The 27,826-nt window shown below is 40.6% G+C and overlaps 1 protein-coding gene across 2 annotated transcripts in view; it reads left to right on the top strand.

Annotated features, from left to right (window-relative positions):
• ERBB4 (erb-b2 receptor tyrosine kinase 4) overlaps window positions 1-27,826 on the top strand; it is a 589,568-nt gene that overhangs the window by 451,119 nt on the left and 110,623 nt on the right. The window contains exons 16-19 of one of the 2 annotated variants that reach the window (XM_063162643.1): window positions 3,228-3,302; window positions 21,299-21,431; window positions 24,065-24,187; window positions 25,992-26,090. In XM_063162643.1, the coding sequence (XP_063018713.1) occupies window positions 3,228-3,302; window positions 21,299-21,431; window positions 24,065-24,187; window positions 25,992-26,090 (430 nt within the window). Of the gene's footprint in view, window positions 1-3,064; window positions 3,110-3,227; window positions 3,303-21,298; window positions 21,432-24,064; window positions 24,188-25,991; window positions 26,091-27,826 lie in introns of both variants that reach the window. The other variant, XM_063162645.1, reaches the window with a different exon arrangement.

The raw sequence follows: 27,826 nt of genomic DNA, 5'->3' as shown, positions 1-27,826 counted from the left end.
TCAATTCAAGAGAGTTGGAAAGCATTTGGCACCTCTTCTTGCAGAGCCAGCCAAAACTGAACACTTGCACAGGAATAAAACACTAATTACACAATAGCAAGTGACAGCCTGCTTCCTTGCTGGGCAGGACACAAATGGGAGAGCTCACTGGGCACCTCCCCTGGTCATACAAACATGTTTTGTCACACAGCTCTTTGAAGAGAGGGCATTACTCCTCACCAAAATTCTCTTTTCCTTCTAAGCCATGACCAGAGGAGTCAGGGGGGCTCCAGCAACAGTGTGGGGCCCTGAAAGGATTGGAGGGCAGAAGCACCATGTTGTCTCTAAAACTTAGGTGTATTTTTAGGAAGAAAGTTTGAATTCCAGATGAAATAATGCAAACACACTCTGGATAAGAAAAACTGTTACCCTTTTGTTTTGCAAAGTTCCCTCCTAGCCCCTGCTCCAGTTCAACTTTGTTCCTCTCACCTGTTAGCTCAGTAGCCCTTGGGCAGAGTTGTCTGATTTTATCCATAACAATAATTGTGTGACCATCACAAAAAAGGTTTTCTCCTGCCCAGAGATAATCCACTTACACCATTGTAAAATGAGTTTTGTTTGTTTCCAGTGACCAAGATTTTTGAGAGTTCATCTGGTGTGGAATGGCTTTGTCACCCCATATCTGTGCAGTTAAAACCCCACCTTTCAATCTTAAAGAAGATTGATAAATGACGATATTTCTGGATTGTTCCTGGAAAAAAAAAAAAGTTGTTACTGCAATTTTCAAAACCCCAAATTTCCTTTCAGAGGATGATTATCTGTTAAGCTAGGATGAGCTCCAAGTGTAATTTTCTGGATAAGCTGTATTGAACTTTTGTAAGGTACTGAATATATCATTAATGAATTGGCATGTCTCAATTAACCAGTTCATTTTACAGAGCCAACTTGGAAAAGAAAATCTCATCCAGACTCCAAGCAGAAGGAACACTGGGTATGAACAGCGTGATGTATGATTTTGTCAGGCTTATATGGGTCAAAAAGCCTGGAATGAAGGGAGTTCCCTCCTGGAGAAAAACACCTGATGTTATTTTTTTAGGGGTACAAAATACCCTGTGAATGAAAATTGCCATGACCCACTGTGTTGTACTTCCCTGCATGTAATCAGGACAGCCACTCAGGAGGAATGTGGGAACTGCCTCACTGGGAGTAATGGAACTGCACCTGGACAGAGTTCCCTCTTTGGGAAAGCCAAGCCCATGAAGAAGATGACAATTTGAAATAAAAATCAATGGCACTTCAACATGCACTGGGTGAGGTCCAGCAGTACAGTTTGGATTCAATCCTGTTCTCCAAATGAACATGTGAAGTGACTCCAAGGCTACAAGCTCTTGATGTCAGTCTGCCAGTTCTCTAAACCAGCAGCAGGCTCTCAGACCTCTAATTTGAAGATGCTCTTCTTTTTATTTACTGCAAGAGTCTGACCTCAGCTTTTTTAGCATGGTAGGAAATGGACAATCTGAGCAATTCTTCAGCCTCCTTCATTGCTGATCTTGTTTTTTCCAGATTGCTGAGAATGCCATGAAAGGAAGAATCATTGGATGTGTTTGAGATGGGTTACAATTCAGACAGTCCTGAATTCTGAAGTGCTGATGCCCAGGACAGATGAAATTCCAAGAGTTCTCTCTATTTTTTGTTTTTAAATCAACCCTTACATTTATGTAGTATCTGGATTTTTTACACATCTTTTTTATGCTGGAGGAAGCAGTCATTGAGGAAATCCTTCCAGTTTGTGTTTGCATGTCAGAGTAAATGTCTTATGTAAAAATAAGAATTCAAGTAAACAAACATGGGGTAAGATTTACTTTCCCTCCCTGATGAGCAGGTACAGGGAAATTGAATTCATTTTCTAATGGTACAGTGATCCCAATTTAAATGCAGCAAAAGCTGAGGAGTGGCAAGTGATGGTGAAGCAGAAAGATCTCGTGGGAGCTTATTTGAACTTTCAGATTTTTTGACATGCATATCCTTCCATCAAAGCCAGCCTGAAAAAACAGCAAACTTTAAAAGAGTTGGGGATCACACCTTAAATTTAAAATGCCTCAACAGAAGTAAGTTGCAGTCTACTGATGTGTCAGATCACCTCTGCTGCCCGTAGCAGATGTACAGCCAAAGGGCCTGTCAATAAAATGGCTCTGAGATCTTCTTAAAGAGTGGAAATAAATGGTTTGGTTTCCTTAAATGCCAAGGGCCAGGTACTCCCCATGGCTGGAATGCCTAGCTGGGTGTGCAGCACTGAAGGGGATCGGGTGGTTTTAACCCCTAAAAGCTCAACTTGAGTCTCTGAGAATCCTGACTGCTGTGTAAATGTGTATTTGACTTGCTGTTTGAATGCAGGGGACCAGGAAACCAGTCCTGCTCTTCATGGGGGCAAGGGACATCCACACATGGCACACGTGTGTTCTGCAAACTCTTTTCCATGGCTGTGTTTTAGTGGTGCTGCACTTAGTGATTCCTTGCATTTCCAGTGCCTTTGGTGAGCACCTGCTGATTGTGCAGGTGGAGAACTCTTGGCAGCATCTAAGGAAAGCAGAATAAGATGTCTGAATCAGCAGACACCATTTTGCTGTGGTTTTTGTTGCTTTTGTTGGAAGTTGATCCTTGAGAAAAAGGATTTCTTCAGTTACCTTGGCTGGGAGCTTAGAACAAAACGAACAATTGCATCAATTACAGAAAGAAAAGCAAGTTTTGGATTGTGCTCCTGGAAATCTCGACTTGTAAATTAACAGTTTTTGTGCAGTAATCACTGGTTTGATGACTCATAAAAACACACAGGAAAAGCAGCCCTGTTTTCAGGACTCCCACTTACACAGGTGAAAGTGTTGTTTGAGCCAAGATGTGGCCTGCCTTGGAATGCTGTTGCTATTATTGTTCCTCTTGTCACAAGCTGTAATTTTTTGGTGACGTAGGTCTCTGTTAGCGAGAGAAGAGCTAGAATTAAGAACACAAAGGGGATTCCTGCTCGTTGGGTGTGTAAATAACAGCTGTCTCTCTTTCTCTCCCTGTTTCCACTTTGGATTTGCTGCAGGTGCATAGGGCCACACCTGGAGGACTGCATTGGGCTGATGGATAGGTACTGGCTGGCTGCTGGCTGCCTGTGTGTCTCCATCCTGCACGTGTGGACAAGGGCGCATGCGTGTGCATGTCCTGGGGCGTGGCAATGACGTGGTTTGTTCTGTAATTGCCTGCAGGTGTAGAGGCCCAGCTAGTCATGACTGCATTTTCTATCCATGGACACGGCAGTCCACTCTGCCCCAGCACGCTAGGTAACATCCCCACCCCATCCTCCACACCTGCCATGTCATAGCAGCCAGTTTGAACACACACACCCCTTGTATTCTAGAAAATCTGACTCCCTGCATCCAAATTTGCTTTCTGGTTGAAAGCCATTTAGGTATTCTGCTCATTTAAGCTGATTTTTAAAAGTGTTTTTATTTTTAGCTTTAAATCGATAAGGATTAAATTCTGAAATTTTCCTGTAGATATTCATTCTACAGATTGAATTTCAAAATTCAATTTTATTAGATGGTAAAATTGTTTGGTAAAATTGATGGTAAAATTCTGGAATGCACTTGTTTTCTCTTTATTGTGTTTTTTGTTGTTGTTTTTTGCTTAAGACAAAATTTAAAAGCAAATGAGCCTCTTTCTTCCATACACCTTCCCTTGAAAACAAAAATGTTATAGCAAAACAAAATTTCTTCCTTACTTCACATAAAACTATTATTTGATTTTTTTTCATTTTCTGTTTAAAAGAAAAATTGTAGTCTTGCAGCAATTTTATTTTTCAGTAATGACAATTGAAACAAATTAATGTAGGCTTTATTCTGCATTCTTTTTCATGAAAGCCCCACATTGATATTGAGTTTGTTCATTCTTAAATTCAAACTGGTTAATATGACTTCTAGGCTTTGGGATTACTCTCCTGAGCTAAGACTACATGAAAAATGCATAAATTCAGTCAAACCCACCTCATTAAGATTTTCAACCTGAGTTTTTTTCTTGTCTTTTTCTAAAGGTTTTAAGGTTGTCTTTCCTTCCTAATTGTGTACATAATGTGAATATACCTATTTCTAGCTTATGAGAGAGAACAAATTTGGACTTGAAAAACAGTGCACTATAAATGCTATCAGATGGTATATTTGTTTGTTAAATCAGTATCAGTTCTGGCTTAATTCATTAACCAATGAATAAGCAGCAGAAAATGAATTTTTCAATATTTCAATGTTTTGTTTTAATCTTTCTGATCTGGGATATCCACTTTGAAATACTTCTGTGAAGCCTCATTTTCAGATGGGCTCATCCAAACAAAGCTGTCCCAGTTGTAAAGGCCCCAATTTCATCAACTTTACTCAAAACACAAATACAGAAAATGTGTTATTTCCTTAAGTTTACGGGCCTTATCAAACTACAGAAATGAGAGGAATTGTTTTAATCTGTTCAGTGGTTTTACTCCTGCTCCATTCAGTCTGAAATGTTTCCTGTTTCCTTTGGATCTGATGGATATTTTTTTGTTTGTTTCAGCCTTGCTGAATTTATTCTAGGAAAACTACTGCACTGTGTTTAAATGTCAGTATGTATTCTTTCGCTTTCAAGGCAAAGAAGAAAACTTCATACCTCTATAATAGATTTGTGAAATTATGCTTTTTTTTTTTTTATTGTGAAAATGGTTCATTCTATTTGGACTAAAAATGGGCAAAACTGCACTGGCAAAGTGACACTTTTTGTTACAGTAAGGTTGTAAATCCAAAATGGAAGTGTTTAACTTCAGATAAAGAGACATGAAGAAGGTTCTAACAGCTGTGCACCCTCCTGAGTCTTATAAATCTTAAATTAATTAATAATCAGTCTGATCCTTACCTATTGACTTGAGGTTTTTTTCCATTGATGTAAATTATCAGTGAGTAGAAGGGGACAGATTTTTCTGCTGAAAGTGAGAGCAGGGCTTTAACCCAAACAAGAAATTCCTCATCTTCTCCTATTTCCATTTTCATAGCAGTGTTGCTTTCCTTTCCAGTTTTTTAGTTTGCAAATTGTTTGTGCCATGATTCATTGACTTGAAGGCTTTTGTAAGAGTGTGGTAGAATAGCAAAGGAATTCTTTCTGTCATGTTTAATCAAGATGAATCAGATGTGCATCACATGGCTTGTTTTCCAAATGAATGGTGAAACTTCTGCTTTTCTGCTTATCTTTCGTCCCTTCAAGTTTGTGGGAAAACAACCTTACTTTTGGCAGTGCATTTCTTTCTGCATAGTTTGGTTTTGGGGTTTTTTTAAACCTTTAGATTCAATGGAGTTCTGTCCAAAAGAATATCTCCTCATGCAGCTTCCTGTATGGATTCTTCCTGTAGGGCTTTGGTTTTGGTTCTACCTTCCATACCAGTCTTTCCTAGAAATTGCCAAAACAAAGATGGCAAGCAGAAGAAGGCTGGAATTTCCCAGGATGCCCAAGGGAGTTGTCCATCCTCCTTTCCTGCCTCTCATTACAATGCCACTCCTCCTTTTGCTACTCTCTGGCAGTTACTTCAGTGTTTTCTGAGGTTGGAATAGCACACAGTAAAACATTACAGCATATTCTGGAACAATCAGCAAAAAGATGATTATGTCTTCTCCCAAGATGGGGATAGCTGTTGTTTAAAAGGATTCAAAAACTGTAAAAATGATGCTCTGCTGTTCATTAAGAAAATACTCTAGAGAGTCAGGAAAGGCTGGTTCCTTTCAGATTCACCAGAAAAATTTGACTAAGTGCAGTGACTTCAGTGAGACTGTGGACAAAGCTTTTCACTAAAGTATGAAATTTAATTGGTTTATCCTTGCTAGGCTTCATTCACCTTAATAGTAGGAGAGATCATCAAAGGAGGAGTCAGGTTTCTGTTTTCTGGTGCATGTGAGATGGTACATCTAGAAATGTGATGGGAAAGAACCAGCAGCAGCAGCACTGATGTTCCTGGTCTGAGTAAGCTGCTGTCTCTGTTTACGCCCCGAGAAAATTTCATTTACATTTCCCTTTTAACTAACAGAAACTAATTAGCCAGGCCCACTATTGTCAAGTGCTTCAATAGAATGTTGTGTAGATGTTAACTCTAATTACAATGCCGTTGCTAGTTTTGTATCCAAAAAGGATGTCCTCTCAACAAATCATCACTTCCTCAACAACAACAACAAAAAAAAAGAGCTGGTTTTATCTACTGCTTATGTGTACAAGAGCTAATTAACAGTAAACCCTGTGTAATGCTGGCAAATCCTTTCATAGCTGTTTTGTACCCTGTCACAGTATGACTTCAGCAGAATTTCACAGCAGCTCTCAGTAGCTGGTGGGGAAGGGAAACCACCTCTAATAAAATGCTTATGTTCATGGTTTTCACGGTGCTCAGTTCCATTGCTTGGAGGAAAGCACTCCATATGCTCTCTGCTTTTATAGAATAATTATATTATTCTGGAGGGGAAGAGGATCTCTGTGTAAAATAAGAGGGAAAATAAGATCTGTGAGTACCAGTTAAGCTATGGTACTTGGTTGGTAAAAGATGCTGCTCTTGAGAGACTCTTAATATGGAGCTCTCTGAAGCTGTATCAGAACAGAGCAGTTGAAGAAACAGGTTTATTTTTTAAAAATACAGACTAGAAAAAACAGTTTCAGATCCTTCCTCTGTGGGTTGCATAGATCTTAGATGTCATCAAACAGGACAAATTCACGAGATCACAGAATGAGCTAGGTTGGAAAAGACCTTTGAGATCATCAAGTCCAACCTGTGACCTAACACCACCTTATCAACTAAACCATGGCACCTTTTAAAATATTTTTTTAAACAATTCCAGGGACAGTGACTCCACTACCTCCCTGGGCAGCCCCTTCACCCTTTCTGTGAAGAACTTCCAGTGCCCAACCTAAACCTCCCCTGTGTCCTCCTGTCCCATTGCTGGTTGCCTGGGAGAAGAGACTGACCCTCATCTGGCCACAACCTCCTTTCAGGCTCATGAAAGAGACTCATAGAGAAATCCCAGTTCTGTGGGTGACCTTGCCTCTTCTGAACTGGTTCTGAAGCCAGACCTTTGCTGAGGGTAATTTAATTCTCGCCATAGCATTTCCCTGCCTGGAGCTTTAGGGGGAGTACCTTTGGGGTACCCCTGGGACATGAATGAAAGTCATGGTGTGGTTGGTGATCTTGTGAGTTCCTCCAGTTTTTTACTGCTTCCATATTTTAAGACTGGCTTTTTTGTGAAAGGGTGTAGGTGGATATTCCTTCTTTCCTGTTGTACAGATGGAATCCTAGAATGGTTTGGGCTGGAAAGGATATTTATTCTTTCCTGTTGTACAGATGGAATCCTAGAATGGTTTGGGCTGGAAAGGATATTTATTCTTTCCTGTTGTACAGATGGAATCCTAGAATGGTTTGGGCTGGAAAGGATATTCCTTCTTTCCTGTTTTATGGATAGAATCCTAGAATGGTTTGGGCTGGAAAGGACCTTAAAGCTCATCCCGTTCCAGCTCTCCCTGCCATGGGCAGGGACACCTTCCACAACCTGAGCCTCCAAGCCCCATCCAACCTGGCCTTGAACTCTTCCAGGGATGGGGCAGTCACAGCTTCTCTGGGCAGCCTGTGCCAGGGCCTCAGCACCCTCACAGGGAACAATTTCTTCCTCATATCTGACCTAAATTTCCCCTCTTTCAGTTGGAGGTCTGACCACAGATCAGAAAGATTTGTCTGTGATCAGTGAGGCTTTGTGCTTCATCTGCTTTACTCAGCAGGATTGGCTGGCATGGACTCATGGTATGGAAGGACTTAGTAGGGTAAGCTGCTGTAGAGAGAAATAAACCGGTAAGGTTGGGAGAGTGCAAGAACTGGAAGCAATTCTCACACAATGCTGTTTAAAATCTGTTCTGTGGTTCCCATGATTTGAGGACCGTGTTGAGAGAGCGTAGGATAGAGCAAGGTGAGAAATCTGATGTTCCTAGAAGTTTGTTCTACAAGGAGTAGAAGGGGGACAATAAACTCTTGCAGGATCTTGGTGCCGTTGATACTCATTGACCAAGTTTCCCAGCAGCTGTGCTTGTTTTTGATAAGAAAATTATTTGTTTGGAAAATTGACTAAATTATCTTTACTGAAACTATGAGCAGAAAAAATGGTGAGTGATGAAGGCCAAATGTGATAGGTCACTGCTGGAAAAAAGGAAGCAATAGGAAATGTAAATTAATAAATGGTTTGTTAGAATGGAAAACAACACACAGTGCCATTGCAGAGGTGATTGCTTTGGTTTCTCATCACCCTCGTGTTGTGGGTTTGTATTGATTTGGCTACACAAATAATACACAATGCAGAAATAAAATTTTGCCATGGAGAAGTGAGCTTATTATAAAGCAACAGTATATATCTCACCACTCTCCAATGGGTTTCTCTCATGGCTGGAAATAAGGATTTAATCTAGATTTAATGTTGCTATAAATTAATTATCTATTATTAAATATACATTTGTAGAGCTTTAGAAATATGGAAGATGTAGCATTGTTTAAACCTCAGTGAATGGTTCTGTAATAATTCATTAATATTTAATACATAATAAATCAGAACTAAAGCTTGTGGTCTTACTTCCAGTCTACCTGTGTAATGTAGGATTGGTTACTCTTTCTTAGTTATAAAAATTAACATGACAAATATATTAGAGAGCCCAGACTTAATTCTCTGCAATTTGGCTTACTCCTTGTGGCCTTACTTAGGTGTGAAGGAGCTGCAATTCCTGCATGAAGCAGGAAGCTCTTGTCTGGGGTTCTTTGGAGCATTTTTCTTTTCATTGCCTGTATAACATGAGTTTTCTGGAATGATGGAGCATAGAACGTGTAATGCAGATGAAAATTTGCACATTGACATCACCTTTTTTTGTTTGTTTTGCACTCCAAAATGTATGCTTACTTCTCAATTAAATTGCAGTGGCTTTTCCAGCATTGGATCAATAGCAGATAACTTGTTAATGATGATAGTATAGTTGTCTGTCAGTCCTTTTCCAGGAATGGAAATACCATTTTCCAGTCCTTTGTAGGAATGGAAATACCAGTGTTGAATTTGATACTTCACTGGTGTGTAGCAAACAGTAAATGAGTTAAAGTAATTAAACAAGCTGTAGGTTTCAAGGAATTGACAAAGTCCTGACTTTGGTGCTGTGTGTGGGAAGTTGTACCTCAGCATTTACCAAAGGTGGAAGCATCACCACAAATACCAGCAATCATTCAGGAAGAGAGCATTAGGAAATCAAGCCATCAGACCAAATTGCTTATTCTTACTATAATTTTTTCCATGCTGTAAAGTAACGGGCTGGGAAAATGTCATGTAAATTATCTGTACCTTTGGGTAGTAGTTTCAAAAAACTAAATTCAATTTCTAATGGGAAATGTGGGCTAATACTAAACTCATTCCCTGTGCCATGGCCTCTCTTTGTTAGTTCAGCTTCTTTTGTATTTCTTTGCTGTAATGTAGAGATATTTTGCTTCTTTTCTCCCTGGTTACAGTGGTAGTGGAGAGAGTCGAACAAGAATGTAGACCCTGTACCTTCATAGAGACTGACTGTTTTCCCAGGAATGTGTGTTACAGGGATTTTAGGGAAGAGCCATTGGAAATAGTGCCTTGTGTCTTGGAATAAAGTTTAGGAACTCAAACAGCTAAAGCTTTTTTTGGCTGAAAGTGAAGGTAGATTCTCCTCTAGAAGTACACAGGTAAGAAGACAGAGTTTGGTTAAGGATGGCACTAAGTCTAGCAGACTGAAAAGGAGAGTTGGGTGTCTGTCAGGTATAAAATGGGTGAAATCTGAGAGACATTAAGGGCAGCAAAATTCCAGTGCATTTCTAATGAAGGTTATTAATCCCTGAAATAATTTTCTGTGGTAATGTTCTCTTCTTCAGCACTAGACTTGTGAAATCAAGACTGGGAATTTTTTCCTGCGAGCAAGATCAGTTTGTGCTGAGCTTGGGGGCAGAGGGTGGTGTGGATCCTCCTGCCATGGGACAGGACACTTCCATGTCTGTGACAATAATTTCCACCTGTGATCAGCTCATGATCTAAGCTACAGTGTCCTTTAAATTTTGAGTTAGAGTACTGAGTTGGACAGAGACAAGCAAATCCAGCTGCTGAATCCTGGGCTGTGGCTCCTGTCAGCTGTAGGTGAGGCACAGACTTGCGCATGACTTTACACAAGATTTCTGTTCTGTTCACACATGCTTGCTCATTTGTAGTTAGGTCAGGTAAAATTCTGAGTTTTCAGACTGTCCTTTGCTAGAAGAGATGAGAAACTCATTCAGATCTTATCTGTACTTTTGTCAAAAAGCTTCATGCCTTTTTTTTTCCAATCTGATGTAAATTTTTAATGACACCATTTTCACTTGCTGGTGAACAAGCTCTTTTGCAGACATATTGGCTGTTTCATCAATAGAAGATAATGTTGAAAATCATTTCTGTAGTTATCTGAGATTGAACAAATGATAAAACAGGCAAGGAAAGATTATGGGATAATGTGAAGAGCAGGTGCTGGCTAGTTGTGATTGAGCTTTTCTTTGGCAGAGGACTGTGAGGAGGTAACTCTGTATTTGCCTGTTGTGTACATTTCTCAGCAGAGCTGGTAGTGTTTCTCTTACTAGAGAGTTGTGGCATTTATGTAGAAATCTGAGAACAAATACAAGCTCATCCTCAGGACAAGGGCCAAGCTTTGGTTAAACATGGTCCAGTCATGATGTAATCCCTGATTTGTCAATGATAGAAAGTTTTCTAGTAATGCCTAAAGGAAAACTGTCTGAAATGCAATCAACCTTTTTAATGAAAAGTATGAACTTTTTCCTCATGCAATTTGTCTTGGACTCCCAGTACTCTCCTGGGACATAGCATGTCCTTTGAAAACACAGGATTTCAAAGCAATACACCAGTGTTGGGCACCTCTCAAAATGCTCACCTCCATTTTTATTGCATCTTCTTATTGTGTTCACTGTCCCATTTTAACTCAGAGTTCTCTACTTGTAAATCAAACTATGTTTAGATGTGTCACTGAAATTAGGTAGTACAGCTATGTCTTAGAAGGAACAGAAGCTGTAAAGCACCCTAACGTGGGTGAAAATAAGAGATGACAGCAGAAAAGTAGAAGGAAGAAAAAGGATGGAAGATGTAGTTTTATTAGTTGCCATTTCTTTTGATCAAGTTAATCCTGCAAGGTTGGAATCTGTAGGCCTAATGTCAGTGTAGGTCATGCTGAAGAGGAGACAAGACACTGCAATCCCTGCTTTTAGTGATAAACTTTGTTCATCTGCAAGTGGATCAGAAAATAATGCTGGGAACATGGACCAGGGTATGCAGATCCTGTAGGCTGGCTGGTCAGAAGCAAAGGAACTGCAGTGATGTGGTAGGCTGGAAGGAAGATGTGTAATTCCAGAATTACATATGTAATTCAGCAGCATGGCAGTGGCTAAACCCATCTCCTCCAAGGTCCCAGCAGGCTGGAATCAGCCATGGGATATTTTCAGTTCATGCCAGAGTTGTCTGTGTCCATGGGCATTGCTCTGCTTGAATGAATAGCCTTCCTTAAAAAAATATGTGCAAATTTCAGAAGTAAATCACATCTTTCCTGCCCCTAATGGACCAATGAAGGGAAAAAATGAAAAGGTAAAAAGTATTCCTGCATTAAAATGGACCACTAGTTGTTAATATGCCTAGTCTCAATCACAGCAGGGATAATAGGCAAAGAACAGATTGAGGAGATAATATCCTTGCTTTAAAAGTGTCCCATCTCCCATAGATATGCATTCCCCTCCCTCGTGGCAGGTATGTCCTCTGCATGTGAATAACTTGGTGAAGTTCAGAGCTGTTTCACTTCAGCTCTGCGTGAGTTCTCTCTACTTCCAGTTCCTGGATCAACCAGTGGATCAGGGCTGCATATTCCAAACTTGGGGATGTTTGAGTCAGCTTTTAATCAATGGGTTTTTTAAATAGAGGAGCAATTTCTAGGAAACTTCCAGTGAGAAGAAGGGTATCACTAAGAAACTAAGCCAAAACCTACAGCTGTATCAGTATGATGGAATATACTCTCTCAAGGTTTCATCAGCCTTTTTGTGCTGGTGATTACTTAAATACTTCAAATACATATATTTTTGTGATGGAATGAGAAGCAATCCCTCTCTCTTTCTCATGACAGAGTCAGGGGAAAGAAAAACTCAGCAGGATCCACTACCTGCCAGAGTATTGGTACTTACTTAGGTTTAGGGATTTGGTGGAATGGGGAAAGGAAGGGGGTTGTGACTGGAAGAGGAAAAAGAGATTTTTAAGCTGGATCACTATTTCCCCAGATGCTTGGCCTGTTCTGCTCTGAAATTTCAGCAGCTGTCAGAAGACAAGTTTCTTTAACATTTAAAAGCTGCACAGATAAAGCAGTAAATTCTGGAATGTTCTATCATACAGAAATTTGGGAGAAGGAAGAGCTATTTTACTAAATTATCATTTTCCTCAATGTGAGCTATACTTTACTACAAAACAATCCTAATAGAAGAGCAGTTGGAGAGTTGGGGTTGCTCTTAGCAGTACCCTCACCATGAGCTGCTTTCCTAACCCTGTCCCATCTGTGACTGGAGGTGGTGGCAGGCTGCTGTGTGCACAAACACAGCCCCATGGTCAGCAGAGCTGAGATGATGGTCACAAAGGGGCCAAGGTTTTCCTTGGCTCCTTTACAGCCCCTGAAGTGGATGGTATTCCTTTGGCTGGCTGTGGATATGGAGGAGAGCAGTGACAGTGGGTGAGTTTGGAGCTTCTGTGCTCAACTTTTCTTCTTAGAATGGCCTTTGGGGAAATGCTGGCAGTGGGATGATGGCTAGAGTTTAGAGGAGTTGCAAGATACTCCAGTGTTTCTCTCTGCTTCAGTTGGTAACATAAGAATGACTGAAAAGTTATTAACATAAAAGAACTTTTTGGTTTCTCTATGTTAATAGAGAAACCCTTTTGGCCATAGTATCATATAGCAGGTGATCCTATATAAATCTGTGTCAGGAACAGGATATCAGTTTTATATGAGCTTTTTCCCCAGTAAGCAAATGGGGTTTTCTAATGATTGATGTAATTTGTGTAGGGTGTTTAGATGGTCTGCTATTCCAGTAAAATAATAGTGATAAATCCAAAAGCAGCATCAGGCATACTCAAAGAAATTCCTTATACTCTGCTCTTTATCTGCCTTCAATTTTCCTCCATATTTATGAGCACTGTCTGCATTTCTTTCCTGCTATGCTCCACAAAGATAAATTCTGCATATTTAGAACTCAAGTGATGAGTAGCTGAAATCTGTGTTGAAGCTAACAGCATCATGGCCATTGCTAGTGTTCTAATAAATGTCTCAAATGCTCTATTTATATAAACATGCCAGTGCAGAGTGAAGTGTGACTGTTTTGATTTAGGCTTTGAAGGAAAGATTTTTATCTGTGGGTGTGCATGAATGTACATAATACATGAAATATAAGGATGCATATTTTCAAACACATCCTGCTACAAATCCTCCATGCATTCCCATCTCAAACATAGGTCCAAAAGATGCTTTAATGCCACCACTGGTTAAAAAACCTCAGCTGAAAGCCACATGAACTCTTATTATGAAAGAAATTATTGGATATGACAAGAAACTTAAAGATGGGAACACAGTGTGGTAGTTCTGTTCTCACCTGTTTATCATGTCCCATTTTGTTATGATAGAATCAGACAATGGTTTGGGTTGGAAGGGACCTCAAAGCTCATCCTGTTCCATCCCTGACATGGGCAGGGACACCTTCCACTGTCCCAGGTTGCTCCAAGCCCCATCCAGCCTGGCCTTGGACCTCTTCAGTGATCCAGGGGCAGCCACAGCTTCTCTGGGCACCCTGTGCCAGGGCCTCACCACTCTCACAGGGAAAAATTTATTCCATATATGTTATCTCAACTTCCTCTCTTTCAGTTTTGAGTTTTCAATTTCCCCTCTTTCTTCTGCCAATGTCCAGTGCTGAACCTTAGTCTGACTGTTCCCCTTCTCTGCAGGAGTTTGTTCCCCTTGGAGAGGTGCTTGGGCAGAGATTGGGGCTCTTTTCAATGTACAGAATTATTTTTCATAAAGGAGAATCGTAAAGTCATAAGGAATTCAGAGAAAGTAATCTGGTTCAGAAGGTCAGACTTGGCCCCCAAGTACAATCTTTGTAGACTCTCTACTGTGAAATACTCCTGGAGCTTGAGAAAGCAAATGCTTGCTGTCCCAAATGACTCAAAGCTGGAACAGGAAGGAGTCCAGTGTTCTCAACCACTTAAACAAAATATCTGCTCTGTGCTCCTTATATCTTCTGAATGAGTACTTCCAGGAAAGACTGGCATTCCAAAAAATCAGGCACTTATAAAAAGAAAGATAAATGCATTTTCTGAAGAAAGATGTTGATTTGGAAAATGAAGTCAAAATGAAGGACATGAGGTAGAGAAACCTTCTTGCAGCCCCTTAGAGGTAGACAATCCACCTATGCAGTCTACAGGCACAGTCACGTGTGGGTTTGGATATTTCTTCTGTTGAATAGCTCAATATCAGCAGACACTTAACTGAACTTAAGTGAATTACAAGCACTTTCCACTAGTGGAATTAAAAAAGTGTTTAAAAAATAACAAAAGGAAGAGCACAATATTAAAACAGTTTTTCTCCCAATAGTTATTTTAAATAGTCCTGAACATTCCTTCATGATCTTTATTCTCTGTATTTATAAAAACCTATTGCAGAGCAGAATGTTCCAGTTTTGAGCTTGTCTTGGTTTGAAAAGACAGGTGTCTGCTAAGGAAGGCAGGAGCCTCTCTTGAAATAGAGAATATAAACCCTTTCCCTCTGAATTATTGTAATTTTGAAAGGGGCTCTCAGGCAAAGATATGCGAGTAGGAATAACAGTTCTTTAATAGGGAAATTAAAAATACAAATGCAATAGTACAAAAAAACCAACACTGCCAGAGTCAGAACAGGCCCTGACCCTGTGTGTCAGGGAGGTGGCACAGTCCCATCCCATGGTGGCTCAGCCCTCCTGCAGTGCCAGCTGTGGTTCTGCTGGAGCAGGGATCCTGCACAAGGGGGGAGTTTTCCTCTGAAGCTCCAGGGCTGCTGGAGATGGGCCTGGGCTCCTCTGGGAATGCAGGGGAGGAGAAAGCTGCTCCTCTGGGAATGCAGGGGAGAAGAAAGCTGCTCCTCTGGGAATGCAGGGGAGGAGAAAGCTGCTCCTCTGGGAATGCAGGGGAGAAGAAAGCTGCTCCTCTGGGAATGCAGGGGAGCAGAAAGCTGCTCCTCTGGGAATGCAGTGGGCAAAGGCTGCTGTGGTGTTCCCAATGTCAGATTGTATCCAGGTAGGAATGCTTGGCTCCTCCCCTGGGCAGAGCATCCCCCCATGGGATGATGGAATTTTATCAGTCATGCAGGGACACTCAGTGGCCATGAACAGCAGAGATCTTCTGGAGGGAGGGTTGGTTGTGGAAGAGATAAAGAAAACTGCCCAAAGAATAGAAAATAACTGCCCCACCTCTGACAGATGGGAATGGAATACACAGCTCCAGGCACATCTTCCAACCTAAGACAGAGCTGCAGTGTGGATTGTCCATGAGACCCAGCTCCCACTGGATGTTTTGGTACCCACAGATTTGATGTGGGTTCAGATTTCATGTGTTTCTCCAGTAATTTAACAGGCCTTGCCATGGGTTGTGCTGCTCCCTGCTGCTCCTGGATGTGACAGTGAATGAACCACAAACAGTAGCACAAAGCAGGCCATGTTTCTGTTGGAGAAAAGTGTGTTTTCTGAATGAATAATTTCATGTGCTCAGGCATGATGAGCCACTGACTGCCACTGGTTGCAGAGCAGCAGGCTGAGTTGATTGCTTCTAACAGGAATTCTTTATGCAGAGAGAAAGTCCTGGAGCTAATGCTGATAGTTTTGATCTCAGAGCAGTCCATCAGCATCCATGGTCATTACAGCTCCAGTTTCCTTTATTTAATGCGAAATATTATTGTTTGCAAAGAAAATGGGAAATATGACAACTTTATAAAGCAGATTGCTCTTTTACTTGCTGAACTGGCTTCACCGGTGAGTTCAGTCTAGTGGATTTAACTGGCTTTGTGTCACAGATAAATCAATCTACATTACATGGGGCCTGACTTGGCATATTTTAAAAAGAATGCTAATCTGTTTATTAAAAGCACAGACCTCAAAACAGAGTCACTGTGCAAGCTCTTAACAATAGCATTCCTTTTTGAAGTTGAGGCAGAAAAATCTCAGCCCATAAATGGCAGAGGTGCAAGAGAATTATTGGGACTTTTCAGTTTTAGAGCAGGAGAAGTCCATAAAAAGCCTTGATATTGATACTGTAATCGCAGAGATTTCAGTAGTTATTCCTAGTCAGATGTATTAACAGAGAGTTAATATTGAGAGTTCTTAGTAATTTAGAGTGAAAATGTAACAGAGAGGTAGCTCTAAATTATGCCATTCAGATTTAAAACCATTTTTAAAGAAATCCATTGTGCACTGTGTGTGGTAATAAAAATGCCACAGATTTTGAATCAATACATATTAATGTGTAGAGTGTTAGGCTGTAATAATTTTTAAAGCTCTACTTAATATTTCATTCTTTATCCTCATTTACTTTGTTGAGTGAAATGGGGACCCCTACATTCTTAAAGAGGTGTGAGTAGAACATACAGGCATTGATATAAAAACCAGTGTTTAACCAGGTAAGAAAAAAGCAGTTTTGTCAACAGGTGCATGTTTGTCCCCATGAGCCTTGGCCAAAATGAAAGCTGTGTCTGCTCCTTAGTGGTGTTTAACTGCTGAGTGCACCCAGACACAGACTGCAACCCTCAGGTGATTTTCCGTATTGAAAAGTTGTGGCTAGTTGACAGTTTGCCCATCTCTGGATTAAATGTGGAATTGGTAGTAATTGTGTAACTGTGAGATCAGCTGTGAGTTAAAATTTGTGTTTACTCCTGATAAAACCTCCCAATCTGCACATAAATAGGGCCATTTATCAGTATTCAAACACCCTCCAATTAGGAGGGGAGAGGGGAGGGTGCCTTGTTCTTGAAAAAGAATCTAAAGCAAAGCAGTCCTGGTGAGAATAACATCAGATGAATCCTTGCCACCCTTGGGGTGAACACCAGGCACTCTGGACCTTGTGGCTGTGGAACTTAGCACGGCAGAGAGAGGCTGGTGAAACATCCACAAATTTGCTTCCCAGCCCAGTTGTTTATCTTGTGTATTTTAAATACTAAGATTGTCACTATAGGATTAGTAGAATCCATCAGGTCTCTGAAAGAGCAGCTTCAAAGTTGGCTGAACCCCCACTGATGGAAGGGGTGAGGAATGCAGTGTGAGAAGCATCCATCAGGAGAAAATAATGCCTTGGTAAAACAAGCATTTGTGAGAAGGAACTGCTTAGCAAACACTCAAGGTTGTAATGAATCCTGTTTGGATATACAGACAAAAACTCCAAGCAGGAGGAAGCTGATACAGGAACTTGGAGCCTTCTAAGAGCTTGGCTTCAAAGCTCAGTTTCTTTACATCTCAGCCCAGGTGGGTCAGTGCCAAGGAAGAGAAGCAGGTGGTGTTTGTCAGCTTTACTCCATGGGCCACAGCTCCATTTCCTCTCCCCTTCCTGCTGCAGTCAAGAGTGTAAGACCAACCCTGTACTCTTCCAAATCAGTAATAAGGCTTTAATATCTGATCTCAGGGCACTGTGGGAATTGCAGGTGTCCTGATCTTTAGGAGTGGATGGAATGGTGTGAGCCCTGCTGCTGAGCATCCTTATCCATCTTGGAATACTAACTTTGAACTCAGTGTCAGCTTTGGTGTGTGGAAGTGGGCGTTAGGTGTTTCTAAATGTGAAAACACAGTATACTCTTTAGAAAAGAAGTACATATATATTATTCATGTCTCCTAAGGGAATACTGGATGCTTTCTTTCAACTTTTAGCCATAGATACACAGTTTCTGGTTTAAGAGGCAGGATTTTCATGTTATGGATCTTTTTTTCCTCCCACAGCCTCCCCAGCTGATGCTTTTTTCACTTATTAATTGGTATTCTGTCCTCAGTTGAGGGAAGGATGTGGGATAGCAAATTAATTATGTGGGGTTGAACTATGATTCAGGGCCATGTTTCTTGGACTGCTAAGCCTGTTTTGATGAGCATGAAAATCCAGAAACACCTAGCAGAGATTGTTTCCATCGTTTCCATCCTCTGGAGTAGATTTCCAGTGTGTAAAGGAAAGCAGTGGCTGTACAGGAGTTTCCTGTTGGTGGGTTAGTGGTGGAGCTCTAAGAAATGTGAGCCAGGGTTGACTTTTTGCTGTCCATTAATTATGCTGGGCAGCAGGACTGACATAGAACTTTAGCTTTTCTGAGCCTTTTCTGTTCTCCATGCTTTTAAAAATTAGTTTAAGATGATGATGGGGGCTTTGATAGTGCATTTTTTGTCTTTTCATCAGCATTGCTCATGGAATTAGTTTTAAGTGGGCAGTAGTCTGAGTGGAGCAAATGTCAGGAATTGGAGTCGTGTAGGTGGCTGTGGGACAGTAATGTAACAAGAGTAACTGGATTAAACCCTTAATGCCACTAGAGAAAAGGAGATTTGTCTGCCCAGCTGCCTGTGAAGCCAAACAGTTTGTTAGGTGCATATGCAAAAAAGGATTGGATTTAAAAAAAAATAAAACAACAAAACGGGAGAAGGTTTTGTGACTTCAGCAGCAGCTCTGGTCAGTGCCACCTTGCAGGGATCTCTGAACAACCCCAGCAATGGCCCAGCAGAAGGGTAAACAGCTTAATGGAATTCATCAGGGTATTACTGGTAAGGCTCTGCAAGCATGAAAATAAGCAGAGAACTGAGGCAGGAGAACTGATATTAGCAGAATGATATTAGCAGAACAGAGAGAAAAAGCAAAGTCAACCCAACAAACACACGTGAAAATAACGCCAGTGATGGGGTGGCACCCTGAAAACTGGGCTTAGGAAATAATCCAGGTGTGGTTGAAAGCAGTGTGAAGTGATAACAGGGAGCTGTGGCTGCAGAGACTTGGCATCTGGTCCTGGAGCAAATAAACCTGAGTTGTTGACTTTGGGGCTTAGCTCAGCAGCACAGAGAGGAGAAGCTGCTGGGTATGTGACCACATCCAAGGCTGGGGTGTTTGTGACTTACAGGATTTAATGCAAGGGTAGTGGATTTGGGAGTCAAGGCAATTGATCACTATTTGAGTGGAAAATACATTTTTTAATGTATTCCACTGATTTATTTAGCATTTAAATATATTCATTTATTGCACATTGTACTATCCCTTTCACACTTCTATTTTAAGCTTGCTTGATAATATGTTTAGCTGGTACCTCCTAAAAATTCAGGTATAATATAGCATATTTCACATTAGCAACTAAAATGCTTGTTTGGTGAAGTCATTGAAAATTATTTCCTTTTTTTCAGTTACCTACTAAAAATGAGGACAATGTTTCAAAGTCAGTGAGAGTTCACATGAGGAATCATAAAGATCCATTTTGAACCCCCCCTTGTACTCTATAACAATAGAAGAGCTACAAACTTTATTTTATTTTCTTCATTACTTATTATGTCCCCTTTAGAACCATTTCTTTATTATAGTCTATCATGTAAATATTATTTGGACTACTTTTAGAGTACACAGTACTATAAAACTCTAATTACTTACTTTGACAACTGTTATGTTAGTTATTAATAGGCACTTTAAAGCTGAGAGTTCTCCTGCCTGTTTAGTCACTCTGTGGTTTGGTGGTGTTTGTTCAAAATTATATGGCTGCTCATACAGCATAAAAATGAATTTTAAAAATTCCTCTGCTCAAGAGCATTAGGCAGTACAAGCTCCATAGGAGGCTTTTGGTGGCCAGTGTTTTTCATAATTGCCTGTTTAAGAGTTTCTTGCAATGTAGAAAGACATGTTAACAAAGAGGGGCATTGTTTGGGGTGGATATTCCAGATGATTCTTTAGCTCTGCACTCAAAATCACAGAGTAACCACTGGGGTTAGAAAGGACAATGTGTTTTAAGGAGGAGGAGGAGGTGGTGGTACTGGACTCATGTTCCCTAAACACCATAACCCATTTCCCAGCCTGACAACATTCCCTTTCCTTTATTTGCAAGCTTAGAGTTTCCATCAGGAAGTCTGTGAACTGTAATAGGCCTTTGTGGTAATGTGTTTACCCTGGGAAAAAATAATTATTTATAAAATATGTGGATATAAATAAATTTAAATACTGGTTGTGGGAGTGTGAGGCTTTCTCAGTGGTAACGTAGACTCACCTTCATGCACCATACCAGGTGAGATGGCACTGCTTCAGGAAAGGTTGTAAAAAGAAGAATAAAGAAAGGGTTGTATAAAACAATTTAGTATTTCTGAGGGAGACTCTAAAATTTTCCATAGCTGTGTGGTACATTTTTATTAATAGGCTGTAATGTACCTTTCATCATCACTCAGCTGTAACTGAGGGAGGCTTTTAGAGCACAGTAGTGACATTTCCACAATCCTGACAACAGTTAATCTATGTCCTGGGCTTACCAGGCAATGGTTTCAGCACCATTGTCCTGCGCAGTTGTCATGCTGTGGTTTTACCCATCTTTTCAGCAACTCTGCGGCCACCTTTGGAGGGATGTTAAATGCTCTGAGTGTGTTCATGTTGGCAAGTTGTTGGTATGTTGGTATGTTGCTGTGAAAATGCCCAATTTGAGGTAGTGCTATGAGTTTTCCTCTGGAGGGAGCCTGATTTCTCCATTGCCTGTGTAGGTGATCTCCCCATCTTGCCCGTGGAGTTCCCTCTCACTTCCTGCTTGCTCAAAAAGGCACATTGTGTTTCTGTTCTGGGAATTTTTCATGGGCTTGTTTTCCCCTGAATGCAGGAGCCCATGAGTTGATTTGGGTGGAACCAAAGCCAGCGCAGGCAGATCTCTCACAGGACCCTGCAGATACCTGTGCCCTCATTTTGCCATTGCAGATTTGCATTTGCCATCAAAGTGCATGTTGTGTTTCCTTGTCCACACGACTCCTCACATGTGCATGGGGGTTTGTAAACAAAAATGGAATTGGCATCATGATGAAAAACAAGCAAATTCCTACCATGTGTCAATGTGTTTGCCCTGACTTCCCATCTGGGCTGGAATTCATAAGGCAGTTAATGAGCTTTCCATGTGACTGTGTTTTATGTACCCAAGCATTCTTTGGTCTCTCATCCCTAGCTGTGGAAGTAAAGTCTCTGATTCTGATTGCCAGAACCCCCCTGATTGCTGCTGGAGTCATTGGTGGCCTCTTCATCATCGTCATCATGGGCCTGACGTTCGCCGTGTATGTGCGGCGCAAAAGCATCAAGAAGAAGAGAGCCTTGAGAAGGTTCCTGGAGACTGAGGTGAGCCTGGGCTGCTCCTCACAGGCTGTCTGGGGAGCTTTTCAGGGTTGCTCTGCTTTTATATTAGAGGTGTTTAGGTCTTCCCTTAGCTGCAGAAATCCTTCTGCTTACTTGTGCAGACTAAACTGGTGAAAAGAACAAAGTTGTTTCAAGGTGTTGGTTTTCTTCACAAGTACAGATTCATGGCTTCTGAAGACCAGGAAAAGTTTCCTACCTGATTTCTCAACTCCCATCCTGCTCTCCACTGAACTTCTATCCCGGTTCATCAGTACATTTAGCAGCTCTCATGCTTAATTATTACAGGGTTTCATTCTGGCCATATTTAGGTTGACTTTAAAGGGTAAAGTAAGTTCCTTCAGCAAGTTCTGGTACAAACTTCACGCTTAAAGGCAGATGATGTAACTTACTGTTGTTCCCAGTGCCTACAATACCTTTGTAGTCCAGATTTTATCAAAATCTGCAGTCAAATTTTATCAAAATCTGGACTTCAGATTTTGTAGTGCAGATTTTGTCAAAGCCTGTAATAATGATCAGTAGCAATAATGTATTTTATTAAGCCAGGATACTCCACAGAGCTTAACCAATTGAAGTTCACAGTTCTACTGGCAAAAGCATGTAGCAGAGCTATAGCAGAGTGCTGTGGTGGCTCCATCCTGCTCTTTGAAGTGTCTTTAGTGAAGGGGGCAATCCAGGAAGTATATTTAAATATAACATTAAATGTATATCTATCAGCTACTGCAGTGGTGATTACTGCAATCTCCTCAGTCCAATATTTGAGACACTTTGCAAATGATGGTATTTTTAAATTAGGGTGTCCCTTTATGAGATAATAAAGCTTGGAAATGCTGTTAGCTAGTGACTCTTTGATAAGGCATTATTAACAGTGCTGTTTTCTCTTCTGTTCCAAGGGTTCTGCTCCCACTCTACTCCACTGTAGAGCCTGGGAGTAAATGATTTATGCATCCCCAGTCTGTTTGCACAAGTATCTCCATGTTTGGCTAGAATTTGTGTTGCTTGTTAAATACTGTTCAACTATATAGAAAGCTTGACAATACTCAATGCCTTTAGATGAATAAATCTTGCCACTGTATCAGCTCATACTTAAGCATAAATTATTTTAAGCAGGTGGTTCTCCTTGCATTGGCTTTGAAGTCCAGATTTCATTTTTCATTTGGTCAGATAAAAGCTGTGGCTGACAGCAGTCCTGAGGGACCAGGGCCTCCTACTAAACATGTGAGGAAGCTGCTGTCTTGGCTGAGAAACTGAAGATTAAATCAGGAGCATCCTGAAATAAACACACAAGCAATTAGCTTTAGTTGAAGTCTCTCTTTCTAATTGGAGGCTGTAACAGAACTTACTCTTCCTGTAGATCATTCTCCATCAAACCCTACAAGCCTGGTTTTAGATCCCCACAACACATCCCCACCTCTCCCTGCCATTCCTGTGTTGGTGGACTGTGGCACAGAACCTCTCTTCATCCTTCACAAGCTGAAAATACAGAAGTGTGCTGCCAGTATGCCTAATTTTCTTTTACAGTAAACCTTTTTTTCAGGGTATAGATACTGAACATCTAAAGTGGGAAGGAGGAAAGAAATCACTCAACTTGTTGCTCTTTGGTTTTGTTATCTTTTCTTACTCGTTAATTGCCAGGTACTGGTATTTTTACCTGAGCAAAACCATTAGTTTGGTCAACAAATTAAGTAGTTCATGGTGCCCAAAGAGCTGTAGAAGTAGATCTCAAACTGCAGAGCATGTGCATTTAGCCTTGTAAATAGGCAGCTTTGAAGTGCTGCACTGTTTTCAAACCAATTTGAGTAGGAGAAGCTCTGAATTATTTTCCTCATCCTGTGAAGGAACAAAATGTTTTTCATGTGTTGTATTGAGTATTGTGTTCTACGTGTATTTTTAATTTAGTTTTGAAGAAGCATTTCTTTTCTGGCAGAGATGGTATGAGATCTAAGAGCATTTTTAACTGAATGTGCCATTGTGGCTCATTTACAAAGTTTCTTGGGACATCTTGAGCAAATTGTTTAATTGCAGTAAATTAGTGGCTGTTATAAATTAGTTGTCTGCTCTAAGGTGTTTTCTCCCTAAAGCTGTCTTCCTGTGTGGTAAAACAGAAGTTCAGAAAAATCATCCCTTCTTCAAAACAGAATAAGAATGTGATGAGCCATTTAGTCCAGGCCATTAAAAAGAAATATGGCCAACTTAAAAGACACTAAAATGGGCAAAAATGGGATGTGGTACACTGATAATAAATGCTATATTTCTGTCATGTAGAAAATATTTATACTGCCTCCATTATCAAAAGTCCTTGGATGTGTTACTCTGACACCAATTCAATTTGCAGTTCATAATTCCATCATGCAGTTTGTGGTGGAAATTACTGCATTTGAGTGAGGACTTGCTTTATCAGGTCTGGTTGTACTACCACACATGGTTCTTACGAGGTCTCTTGGTTGTGTGGTGTTGCTCATTCGCTTTTGAAGATGAAAAATCCCTCCAAGATTTGGCAGGGCAGGGGTCAATAGATCTCCACCACTGTCTTATCCCAGAATTTTCTTGGGTTTGTTGCTCTCAGTATAAACTTCTGATGGGTCTCCATGTTGAGCAGTGTTTGGTTTTCCTTGCAGCTGGTGGAACCCTTGACCCCGAGCGGCACGGCGCCCAACCAAGCCCAGCTCCGCATCCTGAAGGAGACAGAGCTAAAGAGAGTCAAGGTCCTGGGCTCTGGAGCCTTTGGAACAGTGTACAAGGTGAGAGCCTTCCCCACACAGCCCTGAGTGCCCTCTTTTACCTCTGGAGCAGTGAACTGCATTGCAGCAGAGCAGCCTGTCCCAGGGGTGGTTCCTGAGCCCTGCAGAGCAAGGACACTGGAATTGTGTGCAAGGAACTCATCTATTGTATTTTGTATCCCAACAAAGGAATGATGCATCTGACTCCATGTTCTCAGAAGGCTAATTTAGTACTTTATGATACTATATGATATTAAAGAGTGCGATACTATACTAAAGAATACAGAAAGGATGCTTACTGAATGCTAAAAAGATAATAATGAAAACTCCTGACTCTTTCCAGAGTCCCGACAGCTTGGCCCTGATTGTATGAATCAGAATCCAATGAAACAATCACCTGTGGGTAAACAATCTCCAAACACATTCCACATGAGCACAACACAGGAGAAGCAAATGAGATAAGAATTGTTTTCCTTTTCTCTGGGGCTTCTCAGTTTCCCAGGTGAAAAATCCTGGGTGAAGGAATTTTTCAGAGAATGTGAATCAGCATTTGCTCGTCCTCAGCATCAAATGGTGACAAGCAAATATTATTTCTTGGTGAGCAAAGACGTGTCAGCCTCAGTCATTTTTATGTGCAAAAGGGCTACAAAGGCTGGACTGTCCTGCTGGCAAAGTGCAGCACCAAGGTTTGCCCTTCTGTTCTTACCTAAGAGCATCTTTTATCATATTCCATCTTTTGGAAACATGGATAAATGCTGTCTTTCATTTCACAAGTGTCACCTGGGTCTTGCAACAGCAATAATACCTAGTAAAAACAATGCCATTACCTAAACTGTAGCACTTCTTGTTTCTTCCATTTAAACAGAAAAGATGATTTATATCAGGGCACCCTTTAACAGCTGGGATGTTAGAGTGGAACCCACAATGGAAAATGTACTTCAATTAAGGAAGTATTTATTTTTTAAGATCTGTTGGTCATCTCCAGATCTCAGAGGGATGAAGTAGGGTTTAGGGGGCAGGTCAAAGCAATTCCCCAACCCTCTGGGAGCAGCCCAAGCCTGCCAAATCAAGGTGATAAGTCAGAGCATCTGCATCTGTCCTCAAAGAGGGGAGAAAAGGAAGGAAGCACAGAGCAGGTGGCTATAGCTACAAGGTGATGGAAATAGATTTCTATACTTAGATGATAATAAAGTGATAGAGAGGATGCCATGAGGTTGACAAAAACACAGCAGTAGTCAAGAGTGAAGGAAAAGTAGCCCAAAACAGTTTGTGAATTTTAATTTAAATTATTCTTTTTAGCCACCTAAATTTTTGATCCTCAGGTATTAATTAATTAGACAAACAACCCATAAATTTTTCACTCTAAATATATTATTCTCAGGGTGTTCTGTTCCTTCATGATGTTATGATCTGGTGATAATCTATTTTGAGAGTTTGCTGATGGCTTCAAGTTTGGGCAACAGAATCCAGAAAGAAAATACAATTTTTTGTTTAAATATATCCAAACCAGTATCAGAATTTTATCTAAGTCCCTATAAAATGTGCATCATATCCATGCTGCCATTGCTCCTTAGAAACCCTGTTATGGACAAGAAGTTCAAGGATGTTCACTGATACAAAATGTTTCATTTTATATCAGAGTTTAGTTTTGCTGTAAGAAGTAGTTTTACAGAATTTTTTTTTAATTTTGTAACGTTGTGCATTTTCCATTCTGAGTCCCACAACTGATCTGCATAATATGACAGAATGTGTCAAAAAGAACTGTAACTCTGAATCAAGTGTTTCTGATTGTTGTCTAATTAGCCTCCTTGTTTTCTTTTTCTAGGGAATCTGGGTCCCTGAGGGAGAAACAGTAAAGATTCCTGTGGCCATTAAGATCCTTAATGAGACCACTGGTCCAAAAGCCAATGTGGAATTTATGGATGTAAGTAAGACACAAGCAGTATTTTTGGATTTTGACAGGGGTGATGTCTTTCTGTAGCCCACAGAGGTTGTAAAGATAAATTGCTGCCAGTTTTCTTTCTTTATATTTAATTGTACACAATGCCTGGCAGGGCTGGGTTTTCCACTGCACGTACCCCAAGATACTTGGAGTTTTCTAATAATTTAGTGTAAGACTAAAAGTCCTCTGTCTCATGGGCCAGGTATTGTATCTTTCTGTGGCAGAAAAGCCGTGGAAGAGAGAGGATGAGTTGCAGGGGATGATCTTACCATGCATGCAGGTCTATTGGTGTAGAACTCCCAGGCACAGAAATTCAGCTCAGTTTTCCCCCACTTTGGTTTTCCAAGACTCTGGGAGCTGGCAGCAGCAGCAAAGCATAACAGGGAGAAGGGGAAAATTAAAATATGCCAGATTTAAAAGTCCTTTTGCTTTACTAATGTGAATACCATGGATGAGAGGTCAAGATGGTAATTTCCATGAATGTTCTATGATCACAGAGGCTTTGCACTTAGTTTTTCAGCAGTCAAGATCAAGGCTTACTGACACCATGAATCTTTATGTCTTATTCAGTGACAATTTTTTGACAAGTCATAGAAATTTGCACTCTTTTTGTAGGTCCCTCTTGTGAACTTAAAAATTGCATGTGACTTTTAAGTCTTGCTGATCTGTTCAGTGTGTAGGCCTAATTTGTTAGCATTAATGAGACTGTAAGCCACAAGGAGAAGGTACTCCCATTATTATATAGTCTATTCTTCCACCTGGAAGTGAACAGAAATGTGCAGTTATGGATTTATGTGTTCCAGACAGCTGTTTCATGTCTGAATTCTCAGGCAATTGAAGGAAGGCTGTGTAGAGGTAGGGATTTCCTGTGTTTTTTGCAGAGCATTGCACATTTATGTTGGTTAGATAATTTCCAGCCTCGATGATTCTGTGGTTCTGTTGCATTCAGTAATCATTTTGCACAAATAATAAATTAAAAAGGCAGTTTTGGCTCTGTTTAAAAGGAATTAATTGCACTAAAGGGATAACAAGTATTAGATATTTTTGCTTAATGGACAAAGAGTCTTGCTAATAATAGAGCTGCTCAAAGAGAGAAGAGGTGAACTGGATGTCAGTGGTCAGTCAGTGATGCAGATTCCAGCCTAAAGGTATTGTTATCACTGTATGGAACTGAGCAATTTGTACCAGCTCAGGATCTGACCCCTGATCTGACAGAGAAATAGCAGTAATATCTCCTCCTCTGACACTGATTAACCTTGAAGCAAAGAAAACATAAGGTCCTTGGTAGAAGGCAGAGTTGCTTGTGTGAGGTTTCACAGCTCAGCTTAGGTCAGTTTAGTTCACTGGACCATTCTTCCCCCTGGTGTTTGCATCAGAACATCTGATAAATGGCTCAGGAATGAAGAGGCTTTTGGGAACTCTGGAGATTTTTAGCTGTACAGTTACAGTAGGAAAGGTTTCTCTAGTGGCTGCAAGATGAGAGAAAAGTTGAAGTTGTTTTCAGTTCTTGAGGTTAAAAATAACCCTTAAGTTGTTTTTCATCATCATAAAAAAGAATTAGACTTCATCATTAGTTGATACAAGTGGCAATAAGGAGAAATAATATGTTTTCTATCAGTGCAGCTTATGATATATGTGCAGTGATTTGTAATTCTTTTCTGTACTGCATTGATGAAGATGATTAAATTTCATTCTTGTGAAATAATTGCTCATCGAAT

The sequence above is a fragment of the Melospiza melodia genome, chromosome 8 (assembly GCF_035770615.1).
Source record: "Melospiza melodia melodia isolate bMelMel2 chromosome 8, bMelMel2.pri, whole genome shotgun sequence".
NCBI classification, from domain to species: domain Eukaryota; kingdom Metazoa; phylum Chordata; class Aves; order Passeriformes; family Passerellidae; genus Melospiza; species Melospiza melodia.
Note: the sequence above shows the minus strand (reverse complement) of the source record. Positions and strands in the feature narration are given on the sequence as shown.